The following is a 20,453-nucleotide window of genomic DNA, read 5'->3' as shown; positions in this document are numbered from 1 at the left end:
TCACTATACCTCATATATTTATATTATTTATGTGACATCTCGATCTGACGACTGGTCTCACGGTAACAACACGAATCTTTTCAGTGCGCTTTTCACTTGCGCACTTCCCGGAAAAACTTCCCAGGAGGTCACCCATCTCAATATTGTTCAAAGGCAAGCACACTTAACCTTAGAGTATTTATGAGTGGGCTCCCGAAAAGAAGATGCATTTTGCTGCCATGAGTGGAAATGGTCTTGATCTCTCTCTTTGGTTGACTTGACACATTATGGAAAAACTTGTCATTAGTTTTTTTAATCAAAACGCAAAAAGAAATGGAATAAACAATTGTTACATAAATTTAAGCAACCAGATTGTCACCTCATGTTGTTTCAATGATGCTCTAAAATAAGCAATGTTGCTTAAGTGCTTCAACTGGATTAAGCAACCTCCATTGGAGATGTTCTTAGTTCTTAGTGTAAGATCAAGGTTTGATCATTGGTTGCATCTCTATGTTTTGATGATTACAATTAAAGTTTGTGATGATGAACAATTGTGGTACCCTAACGTTTGTCTTTTTAAGTTGTGACAAACAGATTCTGAATCTGACCCAAGCCTATTCGTTCAGAAGAAAAAGAACCAAGGGTTACTAAAAGGAGAGCTCATTAACCTACCATGTTCGTTCTGAACAGTGGCAAATACTTCAGAAGCTCTGAAGATGGAAGCTCTCAAGAAGATCTGAAGAACTCAAGTCAGAAGTTCTGAAGATCAGATGTTCCAGTGGAACGGTCCAGAAGCAGAAGACTCAAGTTCTGAGGACTTACAAGAAGTTGGTTCTGAAGACCCAAGCTATTCTAGCTCTGACGATCAGAAGTTCTGAGGAACTCGTTCAGTAGCAGAAGTTGCATGGTCAGAAGAATCCAAGCTTCAATCTGACGATGATCAGAAGCTTCATCAAAATTCATCTGAAGCTTCTTCATCACAAGTCAACTGGTGAAAGGACAGGTCGCTATCACAGTACAACATCGTACAAGTCTCAGTCTGTCCGCCACCTACCTTGTACAGCCTAGCAGTCTGATATTACAGAATTGCCACTCCAACGGATAATACCCTAGCAACGGCTACATCACAAGTCTTGGAGTATATAAAGGCTGAAGAAGGAAGAAAGAGGCTAAGAAACCTTGCTGAAAATATTCAATACATACGAACCATTCTCTTAGCATTATTTCTTCACTGTTCTTAAACATCTGAGTTTACTATTCGCTTGTTAGAAGCACTCATTGTAAACCCGAAACCTTTTACATCATATTGTAAAGTTCATCAAGAGACCAAGGTTGGTCGGATCTTGAGAGGACTGAATCAAGGCTGATTCAGTATTTAGCTAGTCTTAAGAGGATCGGTAGATCAGCTTCTTAAGAGGATACTAGTGAGAAAATCAGTGTATTGTTAGTCACTTAGCAGGTTGCAAAGTGCAGTTGTAACACTCATTGATTTTAGTGGATTGCCTTCATCAGAAGAAGGAAGAAATCACCTTCACAGGTGGACTGGATTAGCTTGAGCTTTTATCTCAAGTGAACCAGGATAAAATACTCGTGTGCTTTACTTCCTATTATTCAGCACTTAGTTTTTATCTTTGAGTTTTGAAAACGCTTAAAAGTATACCCGAGATTCAAAAACTCTATTCAAACCCCCCCCCCTTCTAGTGTTTTTCGCACCTTCACTTAGCACTATTTATATGAGCTTATACTGTCACATGTGCTTAAGCAACTCTCAAGCAATTTTTGCAGATTTTTCTCCAACCATGAGTTTTTAATTCTTAGTTCTTAGCACTATTCATTTGGTCCCACCACACCACATTCTTTATATATTTTTTTCATAAAAAATAAAAAAAAATTATAAAGTAATAAAGCAATTTGAATGAGAGAAAAAAATATTTTTTATGCTAAGAACTCATAAAGCAAAGTTTGCTTATATAAGAACTAGTTCTTATTTTTAAGAACTAAGAAATCCACGTAAGTCATCTCCAATGCTTAAAACCTGATTCTTAGTTCTTAATTTAAGAACTCACCTCTAAGAACTAACATTGGAGATGCTCTTAGTGCATGCAATTATTTTGAAACATTTATTAAGATAAATTGAAATTACTGGTTTTGTTTATTATTTCGTTTAGTCTGTTTGGTATACTGTATAATATAAGACTTGATAGTATTAGACCGGATAGTATTAGGCCGGATAAATTTTTAATACTATACAGTCTTTGGTCATACACTGTAAAACTTATCATTTTATTTAAATTAATATAGACTCATGTTTCGTGAAATATTAAATATAGATATATTGATAAATATTACAAAAATGAGGATGGTAGTAGTGAGTGGTAACAATGACGGTGGCGGCCGAGGTGACTGTGACACTGGCGGTGGCGATGGTGGTGGTGACTATATTGGTGGTAGTGGGGATGTTGAGGGGTGGCGACGGTGGTGGTTGTGGTGGTGTGATAACGATCGCAGTGGAGCGTGGTGGAGGAGGAGAGGTGGGGGTGCTAATGGTGGAGAGTATTGTTGTGGTGGCATTGTTGTAGGAAGAATGGTGGCGGAAGTGGCAGTGGTGGCGGTGACAGTGGTAGTGTAAGAAGATGACAGTAATGATGGTGGTAGCGGTGGTGGAGGGAGGTGGTTGGGGCGGTGGTGGTGGGTCAAGGCGATACATAGTGGTGGTGGCGACGACGATGGCGGTTGAGGCGGCGGTAGTGGTGATGTTGGAAGGTAATGGTGATAATGGTGGTGGTGGGCGGTGGCGGCGGTCGCAATGACTATAGTGCAGATGAAAACAATGGTGGTAGTAGTGGTGAAGGCGATGGTGGAAAGGGTGGAGGGTGGTGGCGGCGGTAGCAATGACAATACAATAGTGATGACAGCAACAACAGTGGTGGTAGTCGTGGAGGCGCCGGCAGTAGTGGAGGTGGTGGCGGCGGTAACAGTGGCGATAACGGTGGCGATGACGGCAACATCGGGATGGTAGTGGTGGAAGGTGGTTGTGGAGGCGACTGTGGTGGTGGTAGCGATGGATTAAATATTTTCATGTAGCTTATACATGTTACTCTTATCATGCCTTATCATCATCCATAGTGTAGATTAAATAATCTATCATTTTAATGTATAAGATGAATTCGATGTATAAACTTATACAATACAATCTTAGTACCAAACAATAGATAAGTTCATAATATACTGTCTAAGTTTATACTATCATGCTTAATACGATGTGCTAAATGAGCCTTCATACTATACAATATACCAAATAAATTAGCTTTTGGGTTGTCGTAAAACTTTGTCATGAATGATAATGATTGTAAAATTCATTTTTAATAATTCAGATTTCAGAGTGTGAAATCAACTTTGTTTTACACGAATATAAGCTCAAAAATTTGGTGATTTAATTGATGAGCTAAGTAATTTTCAATTAAACATTACTTTCAGGGTTGTAGTCACATTCAAACCAAAAGACTCAGTAAACCATCCGTATTTTTGACTTTTGTTCGATTTAAACAACTATTTATTTATAAGCATTTAAACAACTTTATGGTTTTTTCTTGTTGACGTCAACTACATGGATTTTTTTCTTTAAGACAAATATATGGTTGTTAAAATAGGAGTTTTTGTTCACCGCCTTCCTATTCTTTTCATTATCATAAACTAAGCAAAAAGCTTCTATGGCATTTTAAGGTCCCAAAAGTTTTTTTTTTTTTAAATTAACAAGTTATGGCTCAAAAGGTTTACGGTAACCCATATTTTCAATAAAAATATCTTATAACATTCCAAAAAGAGAGAGTTAAATATACGTACGTCAAGCCCTTTTCAGAATTGTTTGTTTTATATGAACATTGAATCTAAGACCTATACTTGTTAGAAATTCACAGTATTCAAATATCATAATTCATAACATATAAAAATTAACATGAATCATTCAAATGAAATTGTAGTTGCATGAATTTTGGACACGAATAGTTAAGAGAATGGATGATAACATTTTTTTGTATCCATGGTCTTTTGACTTGGTGTTAGAAGTCCTTGATCTTCTTCAAATGTCTTTGGTTTATAGAATAAGATCTTCTTCCCATTCTTCTCAACATTGACGATATTTAAGACAATGGTTTCAATTCGTTATTATATATCATGTGACCTAAGTCACAAAATTATAGAGAAAGTAGAGAGAGGACCTACCATTTCATGTAGGTTTACAATGTGGTTCATATCCTTACATGAGGAGTACTCACAATGTTCTCAAACCATACACTTTCATGACGTAGTTTGACTGGTTCCGACCCATCAAAGTTCCATTCAACTATAGCTACAATATTCAAGTATACCTACCATAATTTCCAATATACATTTATTACAAGATAGACATTTTAGAAATATCAAGATACTATTCAACCAACGTTCATAAAACAATGGAAGACCAAATATATAGAAAATAAAATTTTCTAAACTGCTCAAATCTAATTATGTTATAGGTTTATGCAAATGTTTTATTTACTCTCTTTTTTCGAAAACAAAAAGATTTATTGATTACGAAACTTGAGAACAAACAAAACCCAAAACCCAACTGTGAACAAAAACCCCCCAAAAAACACCACCTCTAAAAACAGAAACACCACCTCTAAAATCCAAAAGAAACCACCGAGCCAAATATCCAAAATACCCACAAATTAAAACACCTTCCAAACCAATGCAAAGTAAGAAAAGGAAAGCCTAGCACAAACCCCACCAAAAAAAACCTGAGGCACAAGGATTCTAAAAGCCCTCATTGACATCCAATGTGGACTCGGGATAACTTAACCTATTTAAGGCATTCTAATTAAGTTATGGTCATCCTTTGAAGATCACATTGACATTCGAGGTAGACTTTGAATACTGGAATTTATCTAACACAGTGATGGCATGAGCAGTATACTCAACCTTTAAGATCGCATTGATGTTTGAAGTAAACCAAGATAGCTTAAATTTATTTAACATATTAAGATAGGTATGCTCGGCCCTTTAAACTAGTTGGGATGTATGAGGTGGATTCGAGAATAACTTGAATTTATTTTGGAGACACAGTAAATGCCAAATTCATTCATTTATTTAGACAAAGCATTGAATCCACTAAGAATCTCGATATAACCTCAGATGTTAGCTACCAGATGATTAGCATAGCTCTAATGGGCTTCCTCATCTGCCCTATCAAAAACAACTCCAACCTATTTGGTAATTATCAAATCCCTTCTAGTTCTATCATAACGCCGACTGACTCCACTGCTTCAGAAAGAATAAGTGACGAATCTAAAGCAAGAACCTCAGGCATCGGGGTCCCGAGTCCAATTCAACTAGAGCTCCAACCTCCTTGATCTTACCCCTTCTTCTTGAAAGTATTTTCTTTGGTCTACCCCTCCTTTGCCGCATCACCCCCTCAGCAGCCCTCGACGACCCTTTCGCATCAATAGAAGGACACTGGGAAAGAACCGAGATAGGCAGCGACTCCTAAAATTGAGGATTAAGATGTGAGAGGATCACCGCATCATGAAAATCGCTAGAATAAGGAATGGTCTCCGAACTAAAGAGATCACAATCAACAACATCTCGCCGTCAATTTAACCTAAAGCTGTTGGAAAAAAAAACTAAAGAACTTTATTAAACTGAACAAAAGAAAAAACTTAACAAAAATTTCATTTCGATAAAGAACACATTTATAATAAGGTTTAATAGCATTTTTGGTTCCTCACTTATTATGATTTAGCAGTTTTGGTTCCTTATGAAATTTATTAGCCTACCACGTCCCTCACATTTACTAATTGTTGCAGTTTTGGTTTTCCGTCAACTTCTATCCAATTTTTGACGGTTTTTGATTAAAAAATCAATTTAATAAAACTAGAAACCATAAAATTGTTAATTAGAAAACATAAAACTGTTCTTCAAGCTTTATTTTTAATTAATTTTTTAATTAAAAATCGTTAAATATTGGATGAAAGTTGACAGAAAATCAAAAATACAACAGTTAATAAACGTGAGGGACGTTGTAGGCTAATAAATTCCTTGAGGGACCAAAACTGTCAAATCCTGATAAGTGAGGGACCAAAAATTTTATTTTAAGCCTTATAATAATTATAAAAATTTCACGGGATGCATGATATAATATAATTAAATGTTAATAGTCAAATTATTCCCCGAGTTCGTAAGCGAGTTCGACTTTATTCCATATGAGGAAAAATAATGTTTAGTGCGGGGTTTTAGATCGCGGAGTAATTGTAAAAATGACCGCCACTAAACGTCATTTTTTCCTCAGAGAGACTAAAATTAAACTCGCTTACAAACTCAGAGACTAATTTGACCATGAACCTTATAATTAAATATCGTAATTAATTATTGTCCTCAAATGATAGCTCAAGTGGTAAGAGGAATGACACATATGAGTTGAGTGATGGAGGTTCAGGGGTCAATCCCTGAAGGGTGCAGTTTATCTTTCCGATTTACCGAAAAAAGATAATCATAACATACTAGCTAGTTTGTTTTTCTTTCTAAAATGAGTCAAATATTTTAATTGATAAAAAATATGGAAAAAAAAAAGTTTTCAATTGATTATTTAAAATAAGTGGTCTTTAATAAATCAATATCAAAATTGACTTGATTCATACATTAATAACAATATTAATTAGTTATTAATAAAATTTATATTAATTATTAATTTTAAAAATTTCAGTTTTCATATAAAACTAATAAATAATATTTTAATTTAAATTATGAATGACAACTTTAGGAAAAAATTTAGAAAATAATGATACTAATAAGTAAAAGTAAAATTGACTTGACCTTCACAATAATAAAAATATTTATAAGATATTAAATAACCTTTTATATTATTTATTGTATTAATTACTAATTGAAAAACTTTTCAATATTTCATTATTAGTAATTACAAAAATGGACTGGGCGGGACATAAAGACTCACATGCCCGCCCAAAACAAGCAATCAGCCGGACGAAGGAAGACATGGCGGGACTGGCGGAACATCGAGGATTCTCGCCCTCCCCCTTTAAATGGACCCGCAAGCCAGCTGGAAGATTCTTTTGGATTTGTCTTATGTGCATAGGGATTTGGGCCCTGGTTGTCAGGCCCAAATGTAAGAAAAGTCGATATCATGACCACACCCTCTATAAAAGGGAAGGTCATCACCTTGTACTAAGGACCTTTTTGACACTTAATGAGAATATACCCTTTTATTACATCTTGACTATTTTAGTGCTCTACTAGGGCATGCTTTTTGTACCTCTTTTCACTTAAGCTTACCTTAGGACGCAACAAAAAATAATAAATAAAAGTAAAATTGATTTGACCTTCACATTAAAAACATTATTATTTAGTTATTAATAACTTATTATTTGTTTCGAAAAAAATAACTTATTATTTTTTTCATTATAATAATATTGATTGTAAATTTTTTCAATTTCTCATGTTAATCACAACTAGATGAAATATTTTAAATAATAAGTAAATTAACTTTAATTAGTTATTAATATTGTTTTATAGTAAAAACTAAACTATAATATTGTATTTTTTTTACTCTTGGAATACAAGTAAATAATTTTTTAAAATTAAATTTTTTATTTTTTATTTTTTTAAAAAAATTTCAATTGATTACTTAACATTTAAGAATAATATTTTTTGAAAAAGAAAAAAAATAAGAAGATAGGAAGGAAATTAATATAGCTTTATTGACCAAATTTACTTCCCGGTTGTCAGTAACGTGAGGTGGCAGCAGCAGAACACTGTACAACTTCGACTAGTGTTTCATTGTGTAGTCTGTCTGTGTTTTGTGTTGTCTGTGTCTGTGTTAGTGTGAGAGACAGAGCAAAGGTTCATTCAAGCTTTGAATATGGGGAGGATTTTCATTGTTGATCTCCAAGGACCATGTTTCCAGTGCAGACACTGCAAAACTCCTGTTGCACGTGCTGAGGATGTTCTCTCTCGGGTATCAATATCATCACTCTCTTCCTCTTCTTCTTGTTCTTTTTTTTTTCTGCTGTTCTGATTTTTAATTTGAACGCATGCAATGAAAAACATGTAAGAAAATGATCTTTTTCTTCTGCTTAGTGTTGCTATGGGCCTGAATTGTGAATGAAGTCATGAATTTGGTTGAATGATTGAAAATTGGCTACTTTTTTTTTAATGTGAAAAAATCAGAACATGGAGCCATGGAGGGACCTAATAATTTATTGGGGTGATTTTTTTATTCGTTTGTTTATTGACTGATTGGGAATAACTGGGTTGCTGTCAGTTTTCACAGATTTTTCTTCTGCAGGCTTTGTTTGTTCCATGGCACGTTCTGATGTGTTAGTAATTAGCTGATTTTTTTTTTCCAATTGAAATGATTTGTTGAATTTGATATCAATGTTTGGGTATTCGAGTCTCTACGATACATTCGCAAAATTTGCACATCGTGATTTTGGTTTTACTGTGGTTTTCCTCTCTGTGTATCTAGACATGCACGACATAAGAATGGAAAAGTGTGTCCTTCTGAGCTGCCCTTGTTCTGCAAGACACAAATCCATTCTCTTACGGCATGTCGAAGGATGGGCGTGTAGCCATGGAGGATTTTTGTTTTTCGCTTATTTCAATTCACAAGACTAAATAAATGACATGAAACAAACTACCAGAAAATTTTATACCAGAAGAGTCTGATTTTTTAAAATCAAACTACCAGAAAATCACTAGTGAAAAATGTAAGTGCTTTTGAGTCACTTGCCTTTTGGTCCTGTTTTGTGTAGTCACACTTTAACTCTCATTTAAATTGAAGGCTACCCCCAAATAGGCTTGGATTTTAGGAATCAGATATCCTTTATGTAATGCTTGTTAGAAATCTGTTTACTTTGCCACCAAATTTATTTGAAGTTGATAAACACTATGCACAGTTTTAATTGTTGTGAATGTGAATGTTAGAATTTGTTCCTTGTGTATCAGTCTTTTCATATATCCCAGGAATTTGACTCTGGTTTTTTTCCCCCTATGATGATCAGAGCTTCAATTGCAGTCGAGGCAGGGCCTTTCTTTTCAGTGAAGTGTAAGTTATTTGAAATGTTTGCTTCTATTCTCTGGCCCCCATCCCCTGCCCCTTTTCTCCATTTTTCCGTGTTTAATATTCTACTTTTGTATAAATCTATTTTGATAGCTGTTTAGTATTTTGCTTCAGACAAACTTGGTGGGTATTTGGTTTCACTTCTAGAAATCACATTTAGCCAGAAAATCATGTTAAACCATAAGCTACAATGTGTAGCTTCTGAAATAACATGTTTTGGAGTGTGTGCCAGATGCACGTCCAAACACGCACTTAGTAGTTTTACCCCGCCAGGGCTCTCACCAGCCCCAATGCCCCTCCCCCACCTTAAAACATCTTTTCCTCTATTAGTTTTTGTAAATGGTTTGAAACATCTTTTCCTTATTTGTTAACTTTTTGCCTCTGATAGGGTGAATGTAACATTTGGGGAGCAACTGGAGAGACTGTTGACGTCTGGATTGCACACAGTTGAAGACATATTTTGTTGTTTCTGTGGACAAATTCTTGGATGGAAATATGTAAGCTTTATCTTTGCACCTCTTGAATCCTTTCGTGTCATGCTTTTGTTCACATTAAGGGATAAGCATTGCACATCATGTTGTAAATATGGAATTTTATAAAAAGTTAATCAATAAATTACATTTTTGGTGAAGTTTGGTGGATATGAAGAATTTATTTCAGTGAGCCTGTTAAGTGTGGTATGTTTTGTTTTGGAATTAAGATGCCTGAAGAAACTAAATTTCTTTTGGGAAGATCTTTGATAATATGCAATAATCAAATGAATAAATGTTGCAAATTTGACCTCAAATTTAGACATTCACTAAAAAAATTTATACAGGAGGGAGATTTTTGACTTCATTAATATAGGGTTAGGGTTGATCCAATATGTATGGTAAATCAGAAATTTAAGATCTGATTTTCATAGAGACCTGTAAGACCCCCTAAGTATACTATCTTCTCCACAAAACTATATTAAACACTTCTTTTTACACTTACAAATTTTCAATAACTTCATAACTATTGTACATATATAATATGTATGACAAGTTTGTTTTCTGTTTCACAAGAAGGTAATTGAATTGATGCATACTGCATACTCCGGATTTGTTTAATGTTGTACTGTTCGGACAAAAATTAAACACAATGTCAGAGAATCCCAGAGTTTTTAAACTTTTAATTCTATTAGGAGAGATGTCTTCTGGATTCATTAAGGAGGATTGTCTATAGAAATACACACAGTGACATCATTGGTAGGCAAGCACTTGGTTGAGTCTCTATCTGTGTTCATGCCTCGATCTAATTTAGTCTTTCACCATATATCAGCATCACCTTTTGAAAAGCAGGTTGAAATAACAATGATTTTGGATTTCTTCAGGTTGTAGCTCATGACAAAAATGAAACCTACAAAGAAGGGAAGTGTATCCTTGAGAGGTATAGAGCAAAATATGGTTTTGACTTTGATCATGTTAAAGCTAAGCTAAACCAAAGTTTAATTGCTTTTGATGTATCTTGCAGATGGAGGATAGTTGAGTATGTTCCAGAGGAATCGAACGTGGATGCTAATGCTGGGCCAAGTGCAAGTGAAGCAGAAAACAACGCCTAGCGAGCTGCTTCTTTTCATGATTTAAGAATTTTAGCTAGCAAATTTCAGAAACCGTTAGTATTCATCAAGATAAATTTTCATTTTGAGGATTTATAAATTTTTATACCAGAGTGGAAGTGGAACTTCCTGTACATTTATGGAGGGGGTATAATTGACATATAGATTTTAAGAGAAATTCATCTTATATTATGGCTTCGGATTAAGATTTTTACTTTGCTTGATCTCAATAATTCAGATACATGTGGAAAGTTAGGTTACTGTCCTAGCTATAAATTTGCATTTGCAGATTTACAGTAGTGCCGTTTGTTATGTTATCTTGTGCATCCCTGCGAAACTGGGTTCAGCTTGTTCAAAATGAACAACTTTCTGATCCCTTGCTCTTTAGAGTGGGAGCAGTTTCCCCTTCCAACAGTAATAGAACGTGTAGTCAAGGATTTAAATTGTGATTGTGGTGGCAGTTGTGTTGTGTCCATTGCAGATCAACTGCAGCTGATACAATTCGCAATACAACCTGATATATGTGGGCTTGTGTGGTGTCGTCCATTGCAGATCATCTTATTTCTCTCCTTGAGCCCGCTTTGATTAATGTCTTGAGATTTTCGATCAGGATGTGTGATACAAGCCCAAGAGGACCACGAAAAGGTCTAGAACTTTGTGTGAAAACATTTCATAATAGAGACTTGGAACTAGTTAGAACCGAGAGAAAATACCTCTAGAGCAGGGCAATAGTAACATGTTGGGAAAGTCAATAGAGACTCACTCCTGGGTAGGAGCATCGGGAGATCTCTTTAAGAAGAGTTGTTCATCAACTGAGATTTTACGAGGCGCAGAGGGATTCAAACCCTGAACCTATGGGAAGGTGAGAGTTAAACCTCAACCTATAAGAATGTGAGAGTTAAACCCGGAACCTGAAACCAGTTGAACCAACCCAAGTTTGTCCCTTGGGAGAATTTGTGACCCGTTATTATGTTTGCTTTCTGTTCAGAAAAGGACATAAAGAAAAACTAGGCTTCTTGCTTTACATTTTGCTTGTGTTCTACTTAATTTTCTACTCCTTTCTAATTACTGCTAGGTAGACTGAATTCCTGAATTCTTTCTACCAATGTGATGTCAAAATAAGGTTCTTGAGGATGTGTTGCTTTGGCGCATTGGCTGCCCCAACGAGTGGTTTGTGAGGGCCTTTGATTCTAATCCATGGTTGTGGCTTCATGTTGGAAGCACACATTGATTCTCTGTGTGAACCTAGTGATTTCTTTGGAGAAATTTTTATTCTAATGATGGGATAAAAAACTTCTCATGTGGAAACTCTCTCAAATTCTCTCATGTTCAATTTTTACATCTATCTCTCTTTTCATATGTATTATATGTGAGAAACCTTAAAATATTTAGAAGAGTGATAAAAACAATGTTTTACTTGACATTGTTATGTGACATGAGAGGATCCTAAATAAGAAATTATAAACACGGCAATTTATAATTTTTTTCTATGATTTACTAATTACAATAGTGTTCTCAGCTAGTAAGATGTGATTCAATGGTTCAAGGAACTCCCTAGTATTTGGAGTTGAGAAAAACAACCATCACAGATCAGATACACTTTTCAATTTGAAAAAAATATAAACCAATTGATGGAAGGAACCAGAAGAATACTGTGGCAGACTTCATAGGGTATAAAAGTGATGGTATATATGCTATCATGAAAGCAGGACAGGCCCATTCTCAGCTGCAGTGCGTGTATTTCCATGATGATGATGATGCCTTGTCATCTGGACGTCGCGTGAATAATGAGTTCTTGCTTTTGCATATGGAGCTGCCCTTGCTGCAACAGAAAAGAAGCATAAATTTTCATTCAATATGATTTTATTAGTACTTCACATGGTTATCCATGGGAGTTGCAATACTTTCCCTAGGGAAAATAAATCATTCACCACCCAATTCCACATCCACAGAGAAAAATAAGAATAAAAGAGAGAAACATTAGAGGTATGACGAGTAATGCAATAAGAAAAGAAAAGAGAAAAAGTAGGTGGAAATGAGATGCAAGAGAAATTGGGTCCGAACTAGTGAATATATAAAAGTTGCTAAATTAGAGTCTTAGAGACAGCCTAGAGATGAGTCCACTTCACACTAAGCTTTGCTCAGTTGGAGTTTAGGGTTAGACTTCATTAAACCAAGCTTTGATGATTTATAAAAAGTGCAGAGATGGCAGAAAAAAAAACTCAATTAAGAAATGGAGCCCATTTTACTGGCTTAAGCTTACAAGTAACTACAGCGGTACAGCCTAATGGAACAATGTTAAACCTTGTGTTAATTAAATGTTTTTTAATGAATCAAACTCGACTTTGTAACTTGATAAACTATTTCTTTCTATAAGTGTTTTGTCAAGAAAATAATTTGGTAAAATCAAAATGCAAGTAAATACTTCTATATAGTAAATTAAATGATTATTATTAATGTTCTAAAAAAATGTTTATAATATATCGAGCTACCGCATGAGCGTAAGAGTCAAATATGTGAAAAATTCAAGCTTGGACTCATTTAGAAAAGAACCAGGATTTTATCAAAATGAATTGCTAACTAATCAAGCTGTGATCAAACTCACTAGCTTGCTCGAATGACTTACAGGCTTAAAGCCCTGTTTACAAATCTTTAAACTTCATGCTTCACATTCAAATTTCTTAGTGTTGAGTCCCACAATTTTCACATAACCTGAGGAAACTCAGGTACTTGACTTGTAATGCCATTCTCTTGTGAAAAATTAAAAGAGATACCTCGGTGATTTTAAACATACATCTAAATGCGCCCAATTGTAGATCTTAAGAATTAATGGGAAACAACTTAATTAAGCGGTTATGGCCATAAGCGTTTGTCGCATAAGCACTTGTTCATTAGCTAATTTGAAAAATTAATTGAAATAAGTTGAAAATAAGTTATAAATAAGCATAAGCTCTTATTCTAAGCTTTTTGAATAGCTTATGAAAATAAGCGTAAAGCAGCTTATAGGTAGTCATAAGCTATTTACATAAGCTCTCTCAATCCCAAACACTTTCATAAGCGTTTATGCTATAAGATAAGCTCAAATAAGCTTTTCCAAATGGGACGTATCTCAGTTTTAGAAATTGGTTAATTCACCTACACAACATACAATGTTTTGCAAGTGTAACTGTAACCCGCAAATGATGAATATAACATACCTGCAATTTGCTGAGCTCGGAGGATATTCTTCCGCCTTTTCCACCAACAAACTGAACCGGTAATAAGAAGGAGGAAAACAAAAGAAGCACCTAACCCTAAGCTAACTTTCGCGCCAGGAGAAAGATGTCCACAAGTAGGTAATCCAGGTATACCACACAGACCAGCATTGTCAGTAAAACTGCAAGTATCCACAAGTTACACTCAGCATTAGTTACTCAGCAAAAAGAAAGTGAACAAATGACATGTAATATGGTATATCTTATGGATGCGTTTGCGCATTCTTTATTTTTGTCTATTGCTTGATCTTTGATAACATACTTGAAGCTTGCTCTGTGCAGCAATCTTCCTCCTAGGGTTGCCGGGACCTTTTTAGACAGGATGTTGCTGTTAAGATTCCTGCATAAAGACATTTTAATACACATTTGTTGTCATCATATTTGCCTTTATGGGACGAACACTACAGAATCTTACAGTGTTTTTAATGATGCCAACTGTCCAAGGCTCTCAGGAATTGATCCATCGAATAAGTTGTAAGAGAGGTCACTGCATGATTACATGGCATTCAGCAATAGCATTCACATAGTACCAGAAATCAAGATAATAATTCATGGAATAACAAACTTCACATCTTTAAAAGAAAAAAGCCTCATGAGAAGAAGAAAAAAATGGAAAAAGATACTTACAGCACTTGCAGGTTAGTCATTGTACCAAGTGAGGATGGAATTGCTCCATGGATGCTGTTTCCACTCAAGTTTCTGCAATGCATAAGCTAATCAGCACAAAGAATGGGAAAATGAACCTGCTGGCTGTTTCTTCTCGTTACAGAATAATGAGTTATAAAAAGGAAAAACATAAATTCAGACAAATTACATAAATATTTATCTCCAGTCATTTGATCAAAGCTTACGCGAGTAGGGTTCTACTATCAATGACACATCATGCTCAGATATCCATCCATTGGCATAAATATTGAGACATAAGACATGTTAATCCAAAATACTTAGGGAACTTCTTTAAAACTTACAGGATCTGTAGATTAAGTAGTCTGGAAATGTCATTTGGCAGGGAACCCTTCAGACCTTGATTGTCAAGAACACTGTTCATCAATAGATCAAACACAAATTAGCCAAGACGTTGAGATTAAATGTTGAATGCAGTTTTCAACTCAAAAAACAGTGTCTTTATACCCTAGTGTAACCAATCTCTTTGCTTACTGCAAGGCAAAGTTCTGCATCTTTTTAGGTTGTAATATATTCTTGGTCCCAATTAATCAAACTCATTTTAATTTAGTTCCTAGAAAACAGTTTTCTATTTAATCCATATTCATAAAAGGCTTAATTACAACTTTGGTCCCCGACGTTTACCAATGCCACGATTTTGGTCCCCCACCTAATTTAATTACATGGATGGTCCCCGACGTTGTAGGTCGTGTGCAACGTTAGTCCTACCGTTTATTTCTTAATGGAGGAGGCTTACGTGGACGTCTAGTTGGAGAGAAAAAGGAGATCTGAGGAGAGAGGGAAGCACGTGAGTATCACGTGAACTCACGTGAACCTTATATGAACTCATTATACCCAAATCTGAAACCCTAGGGATCTAAATCGCGTTACCTTCTTCGTTCCAGGGAGGTCAGGGGTTTGGGTATAATGGGTTCAGATAAGGGTCACGTGATACTCACGTGCTTCCCTCTCTCCTCATACCTCCTTTCTCTCTCCAACTAGACGTCCACGTAAACCTCCTCCATTAAGAAATAAACGGTAGGACTAACGTTGCACACGGCCTACAACGTCGGGGACCATCCATGTAATTAAATTAGGTGGGGGACCAAAATCGTGGCATTGGTAAACGTCGGGGACCAAAGTTGCAATTAAGCCTTCATAAAACTAGTTTCAACATCATCTCCTTGTCAGTCTTCTACCATTATAACATAGTGAAATTGACATTGTGCAACTGTGGAGTATAGGAATCAAAATTGAAAATGACTGTCATGCATGAACATAAAGTATTTCTAGTACCTAAATGTGCCGTCATTTTTAATTTGGTCAACACACCACTGTACTATAACTCCAAACAGACAATGGAGACCAAATTGAAAATGATTGTATGTATAGCAAGGATTAGAATTAAAAACTATTTTAGGGGCCAAACAAAAAATAAGTATTACATGAGGACAAGAAATAGCTGACCGAAAACATATGTGGGGACAAAGAATAAACCTTTTTTAAAATAAAAATGGCCCAAAGGAATTTAAGAAGAGAAGGGTCAATGCAAGAGCAACTCCCTCATATGAGTGACATCATAAGTTTGATATCATAGAACAAAGGAAAAGCTAAACTACCCTAATGAGTTAGAAAGATACATGTCTAGAAAAATGAAATACATATCAACTACTGTTTGAGTGTAAACTGTCATTGTGCGCAGAGAAATACATGCAGCCAAAGCACGAAAATCTTCCTTTAGTTTCCTAAAAGAAGGAAATCTATTTCCTTCCTTTTGAGGTTCAGATGCTGAGGGAGAAAATTTTGATTCTTAGTTTTGGTATTATATAGGGAACAAATTGTGAAAGTGAAAGGGAGTAAATACTTAAATGTGCACTCATTTATTAAGTATGAACATAAAGTATTTCTAGTACTTAAATGTGCACTCATTTTTAATTTGGTCAACACACCTCTGTATTATAACTCCAAACAGACAAAGGGGACCAAATTGAAAATGACTGTATGTATAGCACGGATTAAAATTAACAACTATATAAGGGACCAAACAAAAAATAAGTATTACATGAGGACATAAAATAGCTGACCGAAAAAATATATGGGGAAGAATTTAACAAGAAAAGGACCGATGCAAGAGCGACTCCCTGATATGAGTGACATAATAAGTTTGATATCATAGAACAAAGGAAAAGCGAAACCACCCTAGTGAGTTAGAAAGATACATGTCTAGAAAACGAAATATATATATCAACTACTGTTTGAGTGAAAGCTGTCATTATGCACAGAGAAATACATACAGCCAAAGCACGAAAATCTATTTCCTTCCTTTTGAAGTTCAGATGCTGAGGGAGAAAATTTTGATTCTTAGTTTTGGTATTATATAGGGAACAAATTGTGAAAGTTAAAGGGAGTAAAATAATTTTTATGACAAAGGAAAAATTAAATGCCAACACACTATCATATGTACAATGAAAGCTTTACATAAAGATAAGAGAAATTACAGTCCATCAATGATCCAGCTGCCAGTACTTCTGTTTAACTGGCAATCCACTCCTCTCCACGGATGTTGCTGAGGAACGCATGGATCACCATTCCACCCAAGCCTAGGCGGAAGCTCCAATGCATTCTTCAATGTTTGTAAAGCCCTAACTAGAGTAAATGAACAATGATCAACATGCAAAAGTTTACATGCATTCAAATTACTAAAAACTGCCTTTGCTACCATTTAGAGTTAATGAGTCAGAGAACGTATATATGAAACAGTATTATAAACCAAGTGATCAATAAATATCATCTTTGAAATGGGTAATGAAGAACTACAAGATAACTCAGAAAAGGAAAAGCACAAGGAGGCAAGGAGATCTATCAATTATGGTACTCCATCTGAAAGTAGCACAGCATAAGGAATAAATTTCTTCTATGCTGTAATCGTCAAAAGCTATAGACCCTAAAATTAGAGTAGTTTTTTTTTTGGTTCATCGGAAAACAAAAATTAGAGTATCTTGAGATGTATTAATTGATAAAAAAATGAAAAGTCACACACTGCAAAATTCATAATGAAGTCACTTAAATGCAATGCAAATTTTCTTAAAAAATTAAATAAACACCAATGTGTCACTAGTATGAACATTCATGCTGAAAAAAGTGAACAATAGCAGGCATTATCAGCACACACACCTTCATCCGATAAAGTTTTTGAGTCGGCCATTATAACCTCAAATATCTCAATGGCATTGATTATGGCAAGATTGTCCTGCTTTGGGCTCAATGTTATTGTCAGAATCCTCCCATTAACAATAACAGTTGTATTAAGCACAAGGGCAGTGTAGATATCCCCACTATATTTGACAATGTCAACATCTTTGAAAGCAAGATCACCATTTATCATAATATCAAAGACCCTTTGTCCTACATCTCTAACTGAATTATCAATCTCTGCAAAATGTAACCAAATAGAATAGTTTCTATTCGGATCCACCTCCAATATATATGTTAAATCAGGCTGACTACTAGTGCTAACGAGTGCTGACTGATAAAGAGCTTCTGCATAGAAGTTTGGTGGATATGAAGCCTGTTTGATTCTCGATTCAACAGATCTAGGTCGATCAGAATTCTGACCAAAAGTTCTAACGCGTTGCCAAAATCTGTCCCCTCCCCTGGAATCCCCACCATAATCTACATCAAATTTTGACTGTCCAAAACCACAACTCAGCCTTTTAACTGTTCTAAGTATTATCCCTTGATTCCACTGCGGCACAAAATGATAAGCTTTATCATCGACTTGAAGAATCTCAATAGAAAGGATTGCCGGATCGCCATGGCCCGTGCTGTGGAAACATATCGAGACAGAGTCATTTGTAAGAAACACTAAGGCCTCAGAAAATACTTGATCATCTTGTCTGGTCCAACCTGATTTCAAAGAATATATCTGAGTGCCCTCAATGGAGATATCAAATAGAGGTTCCTTGATATCTCCAGAATGACCAACAAGTCCAAAAAAGATCCGGATCGAGTAGTGACCCTTTGGCACTCTATCAATGTTGTAACAATTTTGAGGGCCCTCAGACAAGGGGAAATAGCGAAGAGTGTTGAGCGGCGGGGTAATGTAACTCGGACGAGTTGCATTAGCGGATATCCCTCCTGTATATCCAAAGTCTTTTTGCCAAACGGTACTGGTCGGTCTAGTTTGAACATTTTTAAGAGCTCCACAGCTTACACGCATGGCAAATGGCGCTGCAAAGATTTGAACCAAATCAAAAGGGCAAAAATACACAATATTCACAATTTTTTTTTTAGAAAATCCTAACCCTATTGTATGTGTATGTACAAGCAATCAAGTTGGTTCATTAACACTCAAACTCAGATTCACCAAGAAAATAGCTACAACCATGTAGAAATTACCCCTTCAGTTGCGAAAAATGAAAAATCTCAACATCGATTTCGTAGATTGGCAACAGATTGCAAAAATGAAATTTGATCACTTTCCCTAGATGTTGAAGTTGAATTGTATGCAATAAACAAGGCAGTTTAAAGCATAACAAACACATCAAATTCCACTATGGTAACAATTATTACTCAGAACAATAACAGGTTGTAACAAAGTTCCACTAGCTGAAAAGATTTTTAGGGTACTCTTGTTAATCAATGACCTTGAATTGAGAAATGGATGGGTAACATTGATTGAAAACTAAGTTTTGATCCAACTTTGATTACATAAACAAAATTACAAGCTCGAGAATGAGTTTTTCAACATAAATTGAAACTCAAAAGCGAATTGAAACTCACCTTGGCCAGCATCAGAGGAAGCAAAAGCAACGCAGAGTAACCATAGCAGGAGAAAACGAAGAAGCATTAGGTTAGACTTGTTTCTCACTCTCTTCTTCTTCTGAGACGCAATCATCGCTGCACCATTTTGATGAGTGCGCTTTTTCTAGAGAGAGAGAGAGAGTGGAAGAGAGAGAGGAGAGAGAAAGTGGGGTTTGCACTTTCGCACCGCACTTTGCGGCACTCGTTTTCGTCGTTTAAGTTTACGCGCGAAGTAGGGGAACTTAATCGTAGCCGCTGCTGCATTTTTAATCGGACGGTGGAGGATTGCACTAAACTAACTTACTCTTTATAATCTAATGCGTTTGGTGAGCTTCTATTAAACGTGCTTTTAAATGTAATTTGAAGAAAACTGGTTGGTGTTTAAATTTAGTATTCATTTACAACTCACAAGTTAGATTGAGTTATTAAAATATGATTTCATAGTATATGGTAAAAAACTAAAAAAATAATTGAGGCTAGATGAACAACATGACATTATTAATGGTGAAAACAGAACCAAATACATTGATACAAGAGAAATGCTAGAGTAGATTCCAAAAGGAACAAGTTAATTCTGCAATCAAATTATGGCCCGCACCATGTGTGTTACTGTTACTGAACCAATGATGAAGGAACAAATTTATGCACTACATATATAGTGTGTCTCCTATAATGTGCTTCTTATTCGTTGGTGGAGTGGTTTACCAACAATTTACCTGCTCGTTTTTTCTTAGTCCAACAATTTGGGTTCGTATTGGGCCCATCTTGTTGGGTCTTAAGTTGCTTTATCAAAGGGGATGCTCTAAGAAGGATTTCCTTCCAGATTTGTTGGATCTCCTTCCTTGTGTGGAACCCATTGAAATAGGTCCTTTATTTCCTTGCCCTGTTGATAGAATTCTAACTTGTTGATAGAATTCGATCTTTGAGTTTGTGTTTCTTGTGCTGCAATGGCTGACTATAGCGAGCCCATGGAAGAAAGCTCAGATCTGGTAGGCATAACCATTATGCTTGAGCCAGACCCCTCCACCAATGAAGATCTAGCTCAGCGGATGCTGGTAGGTCA

General features: G+C 35.6%; 2 protein-coding genes across 2 annotated transcripts; one reads left to right on the top strand and one right to left on the bottom strand.

The window, feature by feature from the left end:
• Nucleotides 1-7,774: 7,774 nt before the first annotated feature.
• On the top strand, nt 7,775-10,946 carry LOC130716202 (protein yippee-like At5g53940). The gene is made up of 5 exons (XM_057566401.1): nt 7,775-7,987; nt 9,033-9,076; nt 9,480-9,588; nt 10,446-10,501; nt 10,586-10,946. The coding sequence occupies exons 1-5, from the start codon at nt 7,892-7,894 to the stop codon at nt 10,671-10,673; spliced, it is 393 nt and encodes a 130-aa protein (XP_057422384.1). The 5' UTR covers nt 7,775-7,891; the 3' UTR covers nt 10,674-10,946.
• A 1,175-nt stretch (nt 10,947-12,121) lies between these two features.
• LOC130713920 (receptor-like protein 4) lies at nt 12,122-19,588 on the bottom strand. Its single transcript, XM_057563750.1, has 9 exons — nt 19,370-19,588; nt 17,762-18,817; nt 17,086-17,233; nt 14,893-14,964; nt 14,552-14,623; nt 14,340-14,411; nt 14,187-14,264; nt 13,868-14,046; nt 12,122-12,492 (listed from the first exon to the last, which is right to left on the bottom strand). The coding sequence occupies exons 1-9, from the start codon at nt 19,482-19,484 to the stop codon at nt 12,368-12,370; spliced, it is 1,917 nt and encodes a 638-aa protein (XP_057419733.1). The 5' UTR covers nt 19,485-19,588; the 3' UTR covers nt 12,122-12,367.
• Nucleotides 19,589-20,453: the final 865 nt, after the last annotated feature.

Source organism: Lotus japonicus, chromosome 4 (assembly GCF_012489685.1).
Source record: "Lotus japonicus ecotype B-129 chromosome 4, LjGifu_v1.2".
In the NCBI taxonomy this organism is placed as follows: Eukaryota; Viridiplantae; Streptophyta; class Magnoliopsida; order Fabales; family Fabaceae; genus Lotus; species Lotus japonicus.
This window is presented reverse-complemented; position numbering and strand designations above follow the sequence as displayed.